This window comes from Lithobates pipiens, unplaced genomic scaffold (assembly GCF_037356315.1).
Source record: "Lithobates pipiens isolate NorthernLeopardFrog02 unplaced genomic scaffold, aLitPip1_a1.2 Scaffold_1, whole genome shotgun sequence".
NCBI classification, from domain to species: Eukaryota; Metazoa; Chordata; class Amphibia; order Anura; family Ranidae; genus Lithobates; species Lithobates pipiens.
Genome location: NW_027507685.1, coordinates 43342902 through 43357330, shown reverse-complemented (window position 1 = coordinate 43357330; position 14429 = coordinate 43342902). Strand labels below are relative to the sequence as shown.

At 41.7% G+C, this 14429-nt stretch overlaps 1 protein-coding gene across 1 annotated transcript in view; it reads left to right on the top strand.

Annotated features, from left to right (window-relative positions):
• LOC143991804 (transmembrane 9 superfamily member 2-like) overlaps window positions 1-14429 on the top strand; it is a 106961-nt gene that overhangs the window by 24275 nt on the left and 68257 nt on the right. Inside the window, exons 3-5 of the mRNA XM_077490412.1 lie at window positions 129-222; window positions 472-593; window positions 6478-6607. Of these exons, the coding sequence (XP_077346538.1) occupies window positions 129-222; window positions 472-593; window positions 6478-6607 (346 nt within the window). The remainder of the gene's footprint in view (window positions 1-128; window positions 223-471; window positions 594-6477; window positions 6608-14429) is intronic.

Sequence of the window (14429 nt, the reverse complement as noted above, 5' to 3'; positions counted from 1 at the left end):
CCCCAGATAACTAGATATTTTAAAGGGATAAACCAAGAGTGTGTGTGTGTGTGTGTGTGTGTGTGTGTGTTTGTTTGTTTTTTTTTCTCTCTCTTACTTACTCCTTTTTTTTTTTTTCTTTTACATAGTTTTGACTTTTGCAAGGATGAACATGAGAAACATCCTTCTGAAAACCTTGGACAAGTCCTTTTTGGAGAAAGAATTGCTTCATCGCCATATAAAGTATTTATTTATATTTCTACCTTGCAATACTGTTCAGATTCTTCACAAATGATATACTAGATTTATCTGCTTTTCAGCTGAATGCAGTCTGTTTGTTTTATTATGTGAAAGTTAAACCTATGTCCAGTTCAGTTTATTATGCAACTTAAAACTGGCCAATGAAATACATACTGTATAAGTGAAATATTTTAAGTCTATGTGCTAAAATGCTTTTAGTCTTATTGTTTCTGACTTCCTTTTTGTCCCCAGTTTCACTTTAACAAGAATGAAAGCTGTGCGCTGGTTTGTAAAAATGAATATGGCCCAAGCACTAAAACTGCCGAGCTTGACTTCATTAAAAAGGGTATCCAGCTTAACTATCAGCATCACTGGTAAGTAGAAGGATTCGTCATCCATTCATACTGCTTTCTTTGTTTAAACTCCTATAAATGTCAATGTTTGCCTTTCAGTTTAGGAAGGCTTTTTTTTTTCTCTTTCTGTGTTATATTTTAGGTTTAATTGGCCTTTAATGTTACACTATGTTGCAGCATGCATGCTTGTGCACTATTGTGCGTTGTGGTGCGTTGCACAGATCTGATTTTAAGTCTGTAATGATGATTAGGGGCGGCTCTGATTTTAAGTTTATCGGCAGTCCATTCAAATGAACAGGCTGCCTTAAAGGGGTTGTATAGGTGAACATTTTTTCACCTTAATGCATTCTATGTATTAAGGTGAAAAAACATCTGACAGTGCCGTCCCCCCCAGCCCCCCACCCCCTCCCTGTCCCCCCCCGTTTTACTTGCCTGATCCCTCGAAAGTCCCGCGCTTGCCCCCGACATCCTCTTCGCTGATCACCCTAGCCGTTGATTGTCTAGAGTGGATGGTTTGAAAGCAGCGCAGCCATTGGCTCACACTGCTGTCAATCACATCCAATGACACGGCGCACCGGGGGGAGGGACCGAGTGATACAGTGAGTGGCTATAGCCGCCGGCTGTATCACGGGAGCGCGCCCGCAAGCACTTCTCGCCATGCGAGGGAGCTCGCATGAACGTGAGAAGTACTTGCGGGGGGAAGCCGAGACAGACGCTGAGGGACCCCAGAAGAGCAGGTTCGGGGCCACTCTGTGCAAAACGAACTACACAGTGGAGGTAAGTATAACATGTTTGTTATTTTTAAAAAAATAATTCCCTTTAAAATCCCTTTAAAGAAGAACTCTGCTTTTGTTGAGAAAAGTACAATCTCCTCTGGGTATCTATATACATTACTTGGATTTTAACACATTTTGTAGGAGATTCCTACCTTTTGTTGCTCTGTAGAAATAGCTGTTTGTTTCACTATGCCCTTTTGGATACTGATTTTGAATGGGAGTGACTGATTTATTATCAGCTGGTTCACTGGTTTTGATTAAAAAAAGCTTGCAGGGTCTGCATCCTTTGAGAAGTATTTAACCACTTCAGTACCAGACACTTTTACCCCCTTCCTGCCCAGGCCAATTTTCAGCTTTCAGCGCTGTCTCACTTTGAATGACCATTGCACAATCACGCAACACTAAACCCATAAGAAATGTTTATAATTTTTTTTCTCACACAAATAGAGCTTTCCTTTGATCCTATTTAATCACCACTGTTTATTTTTTATTTTTTGATAAATAAGCAAAAGAAAAGACCAAAATTTGTAAAAACAAACATGTTTTTCTTATTTTCTGTTATTTTTTGCAAAATGTTATTACTTAAATTTTAGGTCAAAATATATTCTGCTACATTTCCTTGGTGAAAATAACCCAAATCAGTGTATATTATTCAGTCTGTATTTATAGAGTTTAAAAACCTAAGGTATATATCTGAAAATCGATCTCTTATTTTTTGAGGGCCAAAAACGCCAGAACCGTACTAATGTTCCCCAAATGACCCCATTTTGGAAAGTAGACAGTCCAAGGTATTTAATAAGAGCCAAGTTTTTTTTGAAGTTTTTGGAAAATAAAGAAATGAAGACGAAAGCCATCATTTTTAGTATACTGTCACCAGTGCAGTAGAGCACAGCGTTATCATTTAACTGGTGTGGCGGTGATCAGGGACACTGGTGACAGCATGTTAAAAAAAAAAATATCTATCTTAATCTATAATTTTTTAATTTTTATTTTTTTTATTTATTTTTTTTCAGACACTGTGACCACAGAAATACAGTGTTACTTACAGTGTAACACTGTACTTCTCTGGGGGAAATGATCAGGATATTTATTTTTATTTTTTTACACATTATGATCGCTTATACCAATGAATTTTCTTGGTATAAGCAACCATTTTTACTGAATGAAACTGATTATTTCAGTGTCTAGTTGTGATTAGCTGTGATTGGGCAAAGCTAATCACATTGTACAGATGGCTGTGATTGGCCTTGTCTGTGTACCATGACCAATCACAGCTAGCAACACAATTTGTGTACAATGAATGACACGATAGGAAGCCATCCATTGTTTACAACGGTCATGTGATCTTCTTTGATTGGTCACAGAGATCGCATGTCACTGGCAGGAGGCCAGTATAGTAATCAGTTGTTGGCTGTGTCCGATAGACAGCCCGTGACAAATTGCGCAGCTGCGTGGCACCTTCTGAGAGGATTCCATTTGACATCCACTCTGGAGGAGGAAACTCCCACCCAGCAGGATGGTTGGGTGGGGAGTAGTTAAAATCTTGGGGCGTATCTCACCAAAACGAAAATTCCTACTGCAAGGCAGATCTAAAGTTCGACTTATCTTTAGTGCACTTCTTGGGAAAATCAGTGAGCCAATCACACAACCAGAACATTACATTTCTGGGGACTTTCTGTCCACTAACAATGCCTCCAGGTTGCCATTGAATTTTACAGAAACTTGTAGCCGCTGCAGATTCAAAAGAAAAGGCAATTTTTAATGACATTAAATTACAATATGGCTTGTATAGCAATTGTAATGCTCCTTCCCTTTTTATTTATTTTTTATTTTTTTTATATGCAATATTTAGTTTCCATGAAAGTGGAGTTACCCTTTAACACAATGCACATTAAAGGGGTTGTAAATCCTTGTGTTTTTTTCACCTTAATGCATCCTATGCATTAAGGTGAAAAAACACCTGGCAGTCACTGGCCTTCCCCCCCCCCCCCCCATTTTACTTACCTGAACCCCTTCATCTCTGCGGTGGGGATGCACTGTCTCTCTCTCGCCGCGGGGTCCCTGCTCTTGATTGGATAGATTGATAGCAGTGCAGCCATTGGCTCCTGCTTCTGTCAAGCAAATCCAATGATGCAGGCGCTGGGCGGTAGGGCTGAGTCCGGCATTCGTGTCTATGGATGCAAATGCAGGACTTAGGAGCGCACCCGCAAGGTAACCCCCTCAGGAGAGCGCTTCTCTTAGGGGTTATCTGATGCAGGGAGGAGCTGCCGGGGGACCCCAGAAGAGGATGTTCGGGGCCACTCTGTGCAAAACAAGCTGCACAGTGGAAGTAAGTATTTCATGTTTGTTATTTAAAAAAAAAAACGATCCTTTACAATCACTTGGGTCCTAAGATCCAAATAGCTCTTAAGACAAAATGGGGTCAGGATTCTGTGGACCACAATTGATATGCCAGTTAATCTGCATACAAATATAAGACACGAATGAATGTAGGTCAGTATTCATTAACCATTTCATGACCTCCCGTTGTAAATTTACATTCCCCTGGCAAGCTCCCCACGCCAGGAGGGATATTCATTTAAAGTCTGGTAAGTTTTAGCTGCAGCAGGCTTTGGAAATGACTTTGATTTCTCGCAGAGCACTGTACAGTGCAGCTGGATCAAAGAAAAATTTGTGTCTGCAACAAACTTTCCTGCTGCCCGTTACATTTTTCTAACTGTTCCAGCTGCGAATCACAGGGATACCTGCAACCAGAACATGCGGCTGCTTAAAATTCTGCAAGGCTGCTATTCTTTCTTAATGGCACACTAATGTTTCTAAAAATGCAACGCATTTGCAGGTGGAGGAATCGCAGGGAAATCGTATGGTGTAAAAGCACCATGCTATTTCCTGGCCACTGTTTTTAAAATGCTGCATGCACTTTTTTTTTGTTGCAGTAAACGCAGGCATGACAAGCCATTCAAATGAATAGGTGCCGTGCTCGCTTAGATGTGAACCAGGCCTAAACCCAAACTATGAACTTCTCTTCTTTGCGTTGGTTCTGTTATAGCAAAACATTTCCATTGGTATATTTATCTGTTCATAAAATGCAAAGTATTGATCCTGCCAGAAACAATATGAGCTGACGGCTTATGTGCTTTCTGTTTGTTCTGCACTGTTACTAATACCATTTTTTTCTTGTGACCTCTGTGGACTACAAAACACCCAAGTTATGATGGGGCTGAGGTGTTTTGTACTCCTATCTTAAGGTGACCATGCTGCTCCTCCATAGATACAGTACAGTGAATGAGTGTTGTCACTCTGGGACAGGAAGTGTAATTCTGGCAGGATTATTGAGTAAAAATAAAGAAAAAAAAAGCCTAAAAAAAGAAAACGAATACAGCCACCACATCTAATGACTGCAATAATCATTATTTTGGCAGAATTTATAGATGTTTCAAGTAATTGCACAGGCAATATTAGGGCTGATTTACACTTGCTTTGGTTTCAACACACATGAACGGCTAGTTTACTCTCAAAACAAGGCTTCGGACAGGCTTTAACCACTTGCTTACTGGGCACTTAAACCCCCCTCCTGCCCAGACCAATTTTCAGCTTTCAGCGCTGATACACTTTGAATGACAATTGCGCGGCCATACAACACTGTACCCAAATGAAATTTTTATCATTTTTTTCCCACAAATAGAGCTTTCTTTTGGTGGTATTTAGTTACAGCTCGGAGTTTTATTTTTTGCTAAACAAACAAAAAAAGATGCAAAAAAATAAAAATAAATAAATCATGTTTTAATAGTTTGTTATAAAATTTTGCAAACGGGTCATTTTTCTCCTTCATTGAAGTGCGCTGATAAGGCGGCACTGATAGGCTGCATTGGTGGGCACTGATGGGCTGCATTGGTGGGCACTGATAGGCTGCATTGGTGGGCACTGATAGGCTGCACTGGTGGGCACTGATAGGCATAGTTAAGGCGGCACTAATAGGCACAGATAAGGCGGCACCGATGGGCACAGATAAGGCGGCACGGATGGGTGGCACGGATAAGTGGCACGGATGGGTGGCACGGATGGGCACTGATAGGTACCACAGATAGATGGGACTGATGGGCACTGATAGGTGGCACTGATAGGTGGCTCTGATAGGTGGCACTGCTGGGCACTGATGGGCGGCACTGCTGGGCACTGATGGGCGGCACTGCTGGGCACTGATGGGCGGCACTGGGGTGCAGCACCTTTGAGGCAGATTGGGTGGCACTGTGGGGTGGCACTGTGGGTGGCACTGTGGGTGGCACTGTGGGCACTATGGGCACAGACGGGGGGCACTTACTTTTATTTATCCTTCAGGATGGCACTGCGGGAGGCAGGTGGGCACTGGCAGGTGGCATGTGGTGCCTTGCATTGCTGGCCGTGATCGGGACTGATGTCCCGATCACGGCCGCCGGTGATCGGCTTTTTTTTTTTCTCCTCGCGCTGTCAGCGCGAGGAGGAATAATAGCCGATTACCGGCTCCGTTCTATCACATGATCAGCTGTCATTGGCTGACAGCTGATCACGTGATAAGGGGTCGGGATCGACCCCTTGCACGGATCGGTGATCAGGCGAGTCTCATAGACTCGCCGATCACAGAGCGCGCCGCGCGCGCCCCTCAGGGGGCGCGCAGGCCGCTCGTAACCGGGACGACGTCAATAGACGTAGTCCCGGAAATCTAGGTCCGCGCTAATGCCGTCATGCGGTAAGTGGTTAAAGATCTCTGAACGCCAGTCAAAGCTCCTGTCACTAAATAAAATGTTTAGTCCTGTTTACACCTTGCTTTTGCTTTGCTTCAAAAATGATACCCCATGTAGCTTTAGTGTTGCTTTAAAGTGTCTTCAAAGCCTCCATAGTAGTCTATGCAAAGCTTGCTTGAAGCCTCACCAAAGGCTCATCGACACTCCACCAAAGCACCAAGCAAAAGCAAGGTGTAAACAGGACTGTAAGCTAACCATTTTATTTAGTGATGGGGCTTTCACTGGCTTTCAGAGAGCTTTAACAAAGCGTGTGCAAAGCCATGCTTTGAAACAAGTGCAATCTTGCCCTTCTATGTTTTTGTGTATTTGGCATGTTATGGCTAATCTGAATGCTTTACATATTTCTAGGATCATTGATAATATGCCGGTTACCTGGTGTTATGAAGTGGAGGATGGTCAGAAATACTGCAGTCCAGGGTTCCCTGTTGGGTGTGCAATCACTTCAGATGGCAGAGTGAAGGATGCCTGTGTGATCAATGTAAGTTTGATGCCGGCAAGTGCTAACAGAATGTTTTAAGATGACATTCACATCCGCTGCTGTGTTACAACGCAGCAGCCGGTGTGTGGTGGAATGACAGCAATGCCGATCACATTAAGTATTCAATAAACCAACTTTGACAGTGACATTGGCTGTTGCTGAGTGTGAAGCGGTAGATTGCTATACTGCGTTGCACTAATAAAAAAGTGCTTCTCGCTCTCATTGCTATGCGGGCACCCAGCAGGGGGGGGGGAGCTCAGACCTGACAAGAAGGAGGAATGGGACTGCTTTGTGCAAAACCATTACACAGAGCAGATACTGTAAATATAACATGAATGATAATTAAAAAATTAAAACCACGCTCTACTAAAAAATAAGAGTGCAAAAATGTTCAATTACTTGATACACAAATGAATATATTACCAATAACAGTGAAAGTACAAATTGGTCAATTAATTGGTACACAGCCAATGAAACTGATATTAAACATTGGCGAAAAAGTCCAAACAAAAACAAGTGTTTGGTGAAAAATGTGCAAAAAAGTGCAACAAGTGTTCAATATTCTGGAAAACTTCTGGATAAAATCCTCTTAAACAGCGATCATCAGAGGGGTAAAATTTCCACCACCATCACTGGTCACACAGTCTACTCACCAGAAAGTAGTGACTCCCACCACAGGCGTTGAAAAGAAAATTCTAATTGGGGTTAGCTGGATGGATGTAAACTATAAGGAGCTAGTATAATTTTATAGTATTGGCCACTTAGATTTAATATCATTTAAAGTGGTTGTAAACCCTTAAAAACCACTTTGACCTACAGGTAAGCCTAGATTAAGGCTTACCCATAGGTCCAAGAAATATCTCCTAAACCTACACGGTTTAGGAGATATTTGCTGAAAGACAGGCACCACTGTCTATGGCGCACTGAGCGCGCCGCTGTCAACGGCGATATGCCGCGAGTGGCGGCTTCCGTGCGCATGCGCGGGAGTGACGTCATTGCAGCTTCATCGAATTACAGCGGCGGAGCAGCGAGACCCACCGAGAAGATGGAGGCTCCGGACTACAGGGGACAGCGTTGACTTTGCTGGCTCCTGTGTCAGGTAAGTGACACATAATAGAAAAAAGCAAAGAGGAAGAAACTGCGCTACGGAATAGGAATGATATTGGTCGGAAGCTGCAATTCAAATGTACACCAAAAATACACTAAACGAAAAGAGAAAAAAAGGAGAACTGCGCTAACCTCAAATGCCCAAAGTGAATGGGGTATGTGTATGTGCCAAACCCACGATGTGAGTCTCAGTGTCTTATTGTCTCTAAGACCACCTCAAAAATATAATGCATACTATTATATGTACAAATAAGTGAAATTAAATACAAAAATGGGACACAAATACGTGTCAATAATGTGAATTACCCAAACGCAATTACTGCACACACAGGAAGAGAGGTCACTGATTTCCTGCACGCACGACATTACAGAAGAGGTTTCCCGTGACTGCCTTTGGGGTCTACATTTGTGCTCCGGTGAGCTGGCTGAATATTTCCCATTGCTGGAGAAAGGTGTTCAGGTGATTTCCATTAGCCGTGCCGTGTCCCAGGGAGAGGAGTTCTGAACAAGAGGCACTTGATACATATTTGGAATTTAAAGGCCCCGACTGGGTTTAGGTTGCAAGCCCCAAAGGCTTGCTAGCTGCCTATGTTTTTCCCTATGTGATACCACGTTGAGTTGGGAGTGACATTTGGAGCAACAGCCATAGCCCTATTGCGTGAAGGATTCGGGATCGCCTGAGGGGGAACCGTTACTCGGATATCCTTTGATTGTTTTTGCCTGTGGTGACCCTCTGTAACGGGGGGTCGCTTGGATCTGGTAAGGAGCCAATTCATTTATTCGGTGATGGGAAAAGCACATTATATTTCTGGAGAAGATTTCTAATTTGTGCACTTCTAATCCAGCTTTTACATGAAGTTTTTCTTCACCGGTGTTATTTACCATATGGACATTTTATAATATTTTGGTATATAATTATATGGACATTATATAGAGTGTCTCAGAATATATATTTTTTTGATAATTTATTTTATGTAAAAAACTGGAAACAAAATAATTTTTTACTTTAGGGGTTTATGCACAGAGATCTACACAATCTGTATTGCGTTTGGGTAATTCACATTATTGACACGTATTTGTGTCCCATTTTTGTATTTAATTTCACTTATTTGTACATATAATAGTATGCATTATATTTTTGAGGTGGTCTTAGAGACAATAAGACACTGAGACTCACATCGTGGGTTTGGCACATACACATACCCCATTCACTTTGGGCATTTGAGGTTAGCGCAGTTCTCCTTTTTTTCTCTAAGTGACACATAATAGACTACTATGCGATGCATAGTAGGCCATTATGCTTTACCTTTGCAGGGAATCAAAGAGGAAGTAAACTCATCAGGGTTTACTTCCTCTTTAATTGTATTGATCACATAAAAATACTATCAGTGTGGACTGCTGTCATGTGGCCAAAAGGCAAACCACATAATATCACAATTATTAAATTGGGATATCTAGGTTGCCATCTTGTGGCCAAAAACAAAACTGCTTTTAACAAAAGAAATTGAATATTATATACAGCCATCTTGTGGTGAAAAGGGAGAGTAGATGGCAGTTATGATGAAAATACTACCTACTCATGGCCAAATTAGATATATAAAATTAAATCAGAATTTATTTATTTTTTATTTATTTTTTTAATGTCAGAATGAGACTGAAATGAATTAACCTTTCACAATGTCAATATCAATAATTGGACAAAAAATTCAGATCAATATCAACATTGATACCTGCCGGAGTAAGAGTAAGCCCCTCCAATCAGCATCTATTCTATCTATACCAAAAAATTTGGCCAAGCTGGGGTCCCTATTGTGTTGAATTCTGAAAAAGTTGGGGAGGCTATGTTTTAGAAACCCATTTTTTATGTTGGTGAGATGTTCATTAATACGCATGCACAGATTTCTTTTAGTACGACCCACGTACTGTAACCCACAGGGGCAGACAATTAAATAGGTTACATGGGTGGATTTGCATGTAATAAACTTATCAATCTTATACTCTTTGCCTGTACTGAATGACATGAACTTTTCCACTTTTCTCACATTATTCCTGGTCAACCTGCAGGCCTTACACATCTTGCAATAGAAAAATCCTTTCTGATCCAAAAAAGTACCCAATTTCTGCTTTTTTTTTTTCCCCCCCCTTCGTAGTATTACTTTAACACACATTGATGAGATTTACATTATATTAAGGCCTAACTCCAGTTTTACCTTCAGCATGTCAAGTAGCATCCAGCATCATCTAGCTCTTTCCTACCCAACTTTGTCCTTGGCCCTTCCCTTTTGATTAATTGGATTTCACTTTTTTCAGTCATGGAGTGTCAGCATCACATGTCATTGTTACCACAGCTTCCTGTTTTCTGGATCCTCTCCCTCCCATCAGCCATGATCTGCCTGCATTGCATAGAGAAGTATAAAGACCCGGTGATGATGTCACAGGGTCTAAGATAAAGTATGGAATGAAAAGGTTGAGTTTAATGATTGCATTAGTATGATGACGTGAGAAGAAAGAAGGAACCATGTGTTGCAAATCTGCTGACTTCAGTTTTAAAACTCGCACTGAACTCCTGTATACTGTCTAAACTTTTGGCATATACATAAATCATACTGTTAAGTGTTGATAAAAAAGTAATTGAATGTACAGTGCCTTGCGAAAGTATTCGGCCCCCTTGAACTTTTCAACCTTTTGCCACATTTCAGGCTTCAAACATAAAGATATAACATTTTTATTTTTTGTGAAGAATCACCAACAAGTGGGACACAATTGTGAAGTGGAACGAAATCTATTGGATTTTTGAAACTTTTTTAACTAATAAAAAAATGAAAAGTGGGGCGTGCAAAATTATTCAGCCCCCTTGCGTTAATACTTTGTAGAGCCACCTTTTGCTGCGATTACAGCTGCAAGTCGCTTGGGGTATGTCTCTATCAGTTTTGCACATCGAGAGACTGAAATTCTTGCACATTCTTCCTTACAAAACAGCTCGAGCTCAGTGAGGTTGGATGGAGAGCGTTTGTGAACAGAAGTTTTCAGCTCTTTTCACAGATTCTCGATTGGATTCAGGTCTGGACTTTGATTTGGCCATTCTAACACCTGGATACGATTATTTGTGAACCATTCCTTTGTAGATTTTGCTGTATGTTTGGGATCATTGTCTTGTTGGAAGATAAATCCCTGTCCCAGTTTCAGGTCTTTTGCAGACTCCAACAGGTTTTCATCCAGAATGGTCCTGTATTTGGCTGCATCCATCTTCCCCTCAATTTTAACCATCTTCCCTGTCCCTGCTGAAGAAAAGCAGGCCCAAACCATGATGCTGCAATCACCACCACGTTTGACAGTGGGGATGGTGTGTTGAGGGTGATGAGCTGTGTTGCTTTTACGCCAAACATATCGTTTTGCATTGTGGGCAAAAAGTTCAATTTTGGTTTCATCTGACCAGAGCACCTTCTTCCACATGTTTGGTGTGTCTCCCAGGTGGCTTGTGGCAAACTTTAGACAAGACTTTTTATGGATATCTTTGAGAAATGGCTTTCTTCTTGCCACTCTTCCATAAAGACCAGATTTGTGCAGTGTACGACTGATTGTTGTCCTATGGACAGACTCTCCCACCTCAGCTGTAGTTCTCTGCAGTTCATCCAGAGTGATCATGGGCCTCTTGGCTGCATCTCTGATCAGTCTTCTCCTTGTCTGAGCTGAAAGTTTAGAGGGACGACCAGGTCTTGGTAGATTTGCAGTGGTCTGATACTCCTTCCATTTCAAAATGATCGCTTGCACAGTGCTCCTTGGGATGTTTAAAGCTTGGGAAATCTTTTTGTATTCAAATCCGGCTTTAACCACTTGCTTACTGGGCACTTAAACCCCCCTCAGTCCCAGACCAATTTTCAGCTTTCAGCGCTGATGCACTTTGAATGACAATTGCGCGGGCATACAACACTGTACCCAAATTAAATTTTTATCATTTTTTTCCCACAAATAGAGCTTTCTTTTGGTGGTATTTAATTACAGCTCGGAGTTTTATTTTTTGCTAAACAAACAAAAAAAGATGCAAAAAAAATCATGTTTAATAGTTTGTTATAAAATTTTGCAAACGGGTCATTTTTCTCCTTCATTGAAGTGCGCTGATGAGGCAGCACTGATAGGCTGCACTGGTGGGCACTGATGGGCTGCATTGGTGGGCACTGATGGGCTGCATTGGTGGGCACTGATGGGCTGCATTGGTGGGCACTGATGGGCACAGATAAGGCGGCACCGATGGGCACAGATAAGGCGGCACTGATGGGCAAAGATGGGCACAGATAAGGTGGCATGGATGGGTGGCACGGATGGGTGGCACGGATGGGCACTGATAGGTACCACTGATAGATGGGACTGATGGGCACTGATAGGTGGAACTGATAGGTGGCTCTGATGGATGGCACTGCTGGGCACTGGTAGATGACACTGATGGACACGGATATGTGGCACTGAGGTGCAGCACCTTTGTTGAGGCAGATTGTGGGCACTGCTGGGTGGCACTGTGGGCACTGCTGGGTGGCACTGTGGGCAATGCTGAGTGGCACTGTGGGCACTGCTGGGTGGCACTATGAGCACTGCTGGGTGGCACTGACGGGGGGCACTTACTTTTTTTAATGTGGCACTGGCAGGGGGCAGGTGGGCACTGGCAGGGGGCAGGTGGGCACTAGCAGGGCTGGCCATGATCGGGACTGATGTCCCGATCACGGCCGCCGGTGATCGGCTTTTTTTTTTCTCCTCGCGCTGACAGCGCGAGGAGGAATAATAGCCGATTACCGGCTCCGTTATATCACATGATCAGCTGTCATTGGCTGACAGCTGATCACGTGATAAGGGGTCGTGATCAGGCGAGTGCACGGGACTACGTCTATTGACGTCGTCCCGGAAAAGGAGATCCGCGCTGTAGCCGTCATTTGGCTATAGCGCGGATCTCAAGTGGTTAAACTTCTCCACAACAGTATTACGGACCTGCCTGGTGTGTTCCTTGGTCTTCATGATGCTCTCTGCGCTTTCAACAGAACAGGTGCATTTATACAGAGACTTGATTACACACAGGTGGATTCTATTCATCACCATCAGTCATTTAGGACAACATTGGATCATTCAGAGATCCTCGCTGAACTTCTGGAGTGAGTTTGCTGCACTGAAAGTAAAGGGGCCAAATCATTTTGCACGCACCACTTTTCAGTTTTTTATTTGCTAAAAAAGTTTAAATTATCCAATAGATTTCGTTCCACTTCACAATTGTGACCCACTTGTTGGTGATTCTTCACAAAAAATTAAAATTTTATATCTTTGTTTGAAGCCTGAAATGTGGCAAAAGGTTGAAAAGTTCAAGGGGGCCGAATACTTTCGCAAGGCACTATAGTTTTAAAACGACCAATGCAAGTATGAATTGGCATCAGTCTCGTCAGGCCACTGTACAGCAGGCCTTAGATTAGGGAAGGCAAAAGCTGCACATGGAGTTAATATATATACGTTGTGCCTTTTTGAAGTTGTTGTTTTTTGGGGTTATGGCTAAAGCGGTCAGCCATAACCCTGCTGGCGATTCTCTTTCTCATAAAAGGGATCCGAGTGGCTTGATTGCTTTTAGAAGCAGTGGGAGGAGTCAAACCCCCCCCCAAGCCGCTTGCTGGTGTTTCTCGGGCTTACCATTCTTAATGGCTGGTCACAGTGGTGATTAGAGCTCAGATCGTCTTTCCCCACTTCTTATTTATTTTTAAAGCATAAGAGTTTTTTTTTTTTTTTTTTTTGTTTTTTGATCTTTCTAAGGGAGAGGAGAGATTTGGGGTTGTATACCCCAAATATAAAGTCGTATAAAGAGTCATCCCTTAGTTCTATTACAAGGGATGTTTACATTCCTTGTAATAGGAATAAAAGTGATTAAAAAAAAAAATTGAAGGAAACAGTGAAAAAAAAAAAAAAAAAATGAATAAAAGAAAAAAAATACTTTTAAAGTGCCCCTATTTTTATGTGCTCACGTGCAGAAGCGAATGCATACATAAGTCGTACACCGTGCTAAACCTCCTCTAAACATATAAACAGGTAACCTGTAAACCTTTTTAAAGCATTGCCTATGGAGATGTTTAAGTATCGTAGTAAGTCGCCATTCCATGAGCATGCGCAATTTTAAAGCGTGACATGTTGCAGGCTATTTACTCGGCGTAATATCATAATTTTATATTTTGCCAAAAAAATGGGTTATAAATATTATTTTTTTTTTGCATTCAAATTCATTAAAGTGTATTTTTCCCCAAAAACTGTGTTTTGAAAAATCAGTGTGCAAATACTGTGTGACATAAAAATTCCAATGATTGCCATTATATTCTCTAGGGTCTCTGCTAAAAAAAATAAAATAAAAAAAAATCGTGTGTGAGATAATGTATATATGTGTGTGTGTGTGTGTGTGTGTGTGTGTGTATATATATATGTATGTGTGTGTTTGGAGTGTCTACGTAATTTTTTAGAAACAAATACTGATTTTTTACTTGTAAACAAAGTGGTTATTAATGTGTCAAATGTATCAGGGTGTTCTTGTGTGTAATTGTTAAACGAATGACAACCTTATTTATTGACAGTAGTATTATTATTATTAGCATACTTAGCTTAGCACTTCTGATATTGGGTGAAAACATACTAGATTCTAGAATTCCCCTTTAATTTTGCAACAATAGCGATTGTAAAACCTGTTCTGCTACAGGATAAT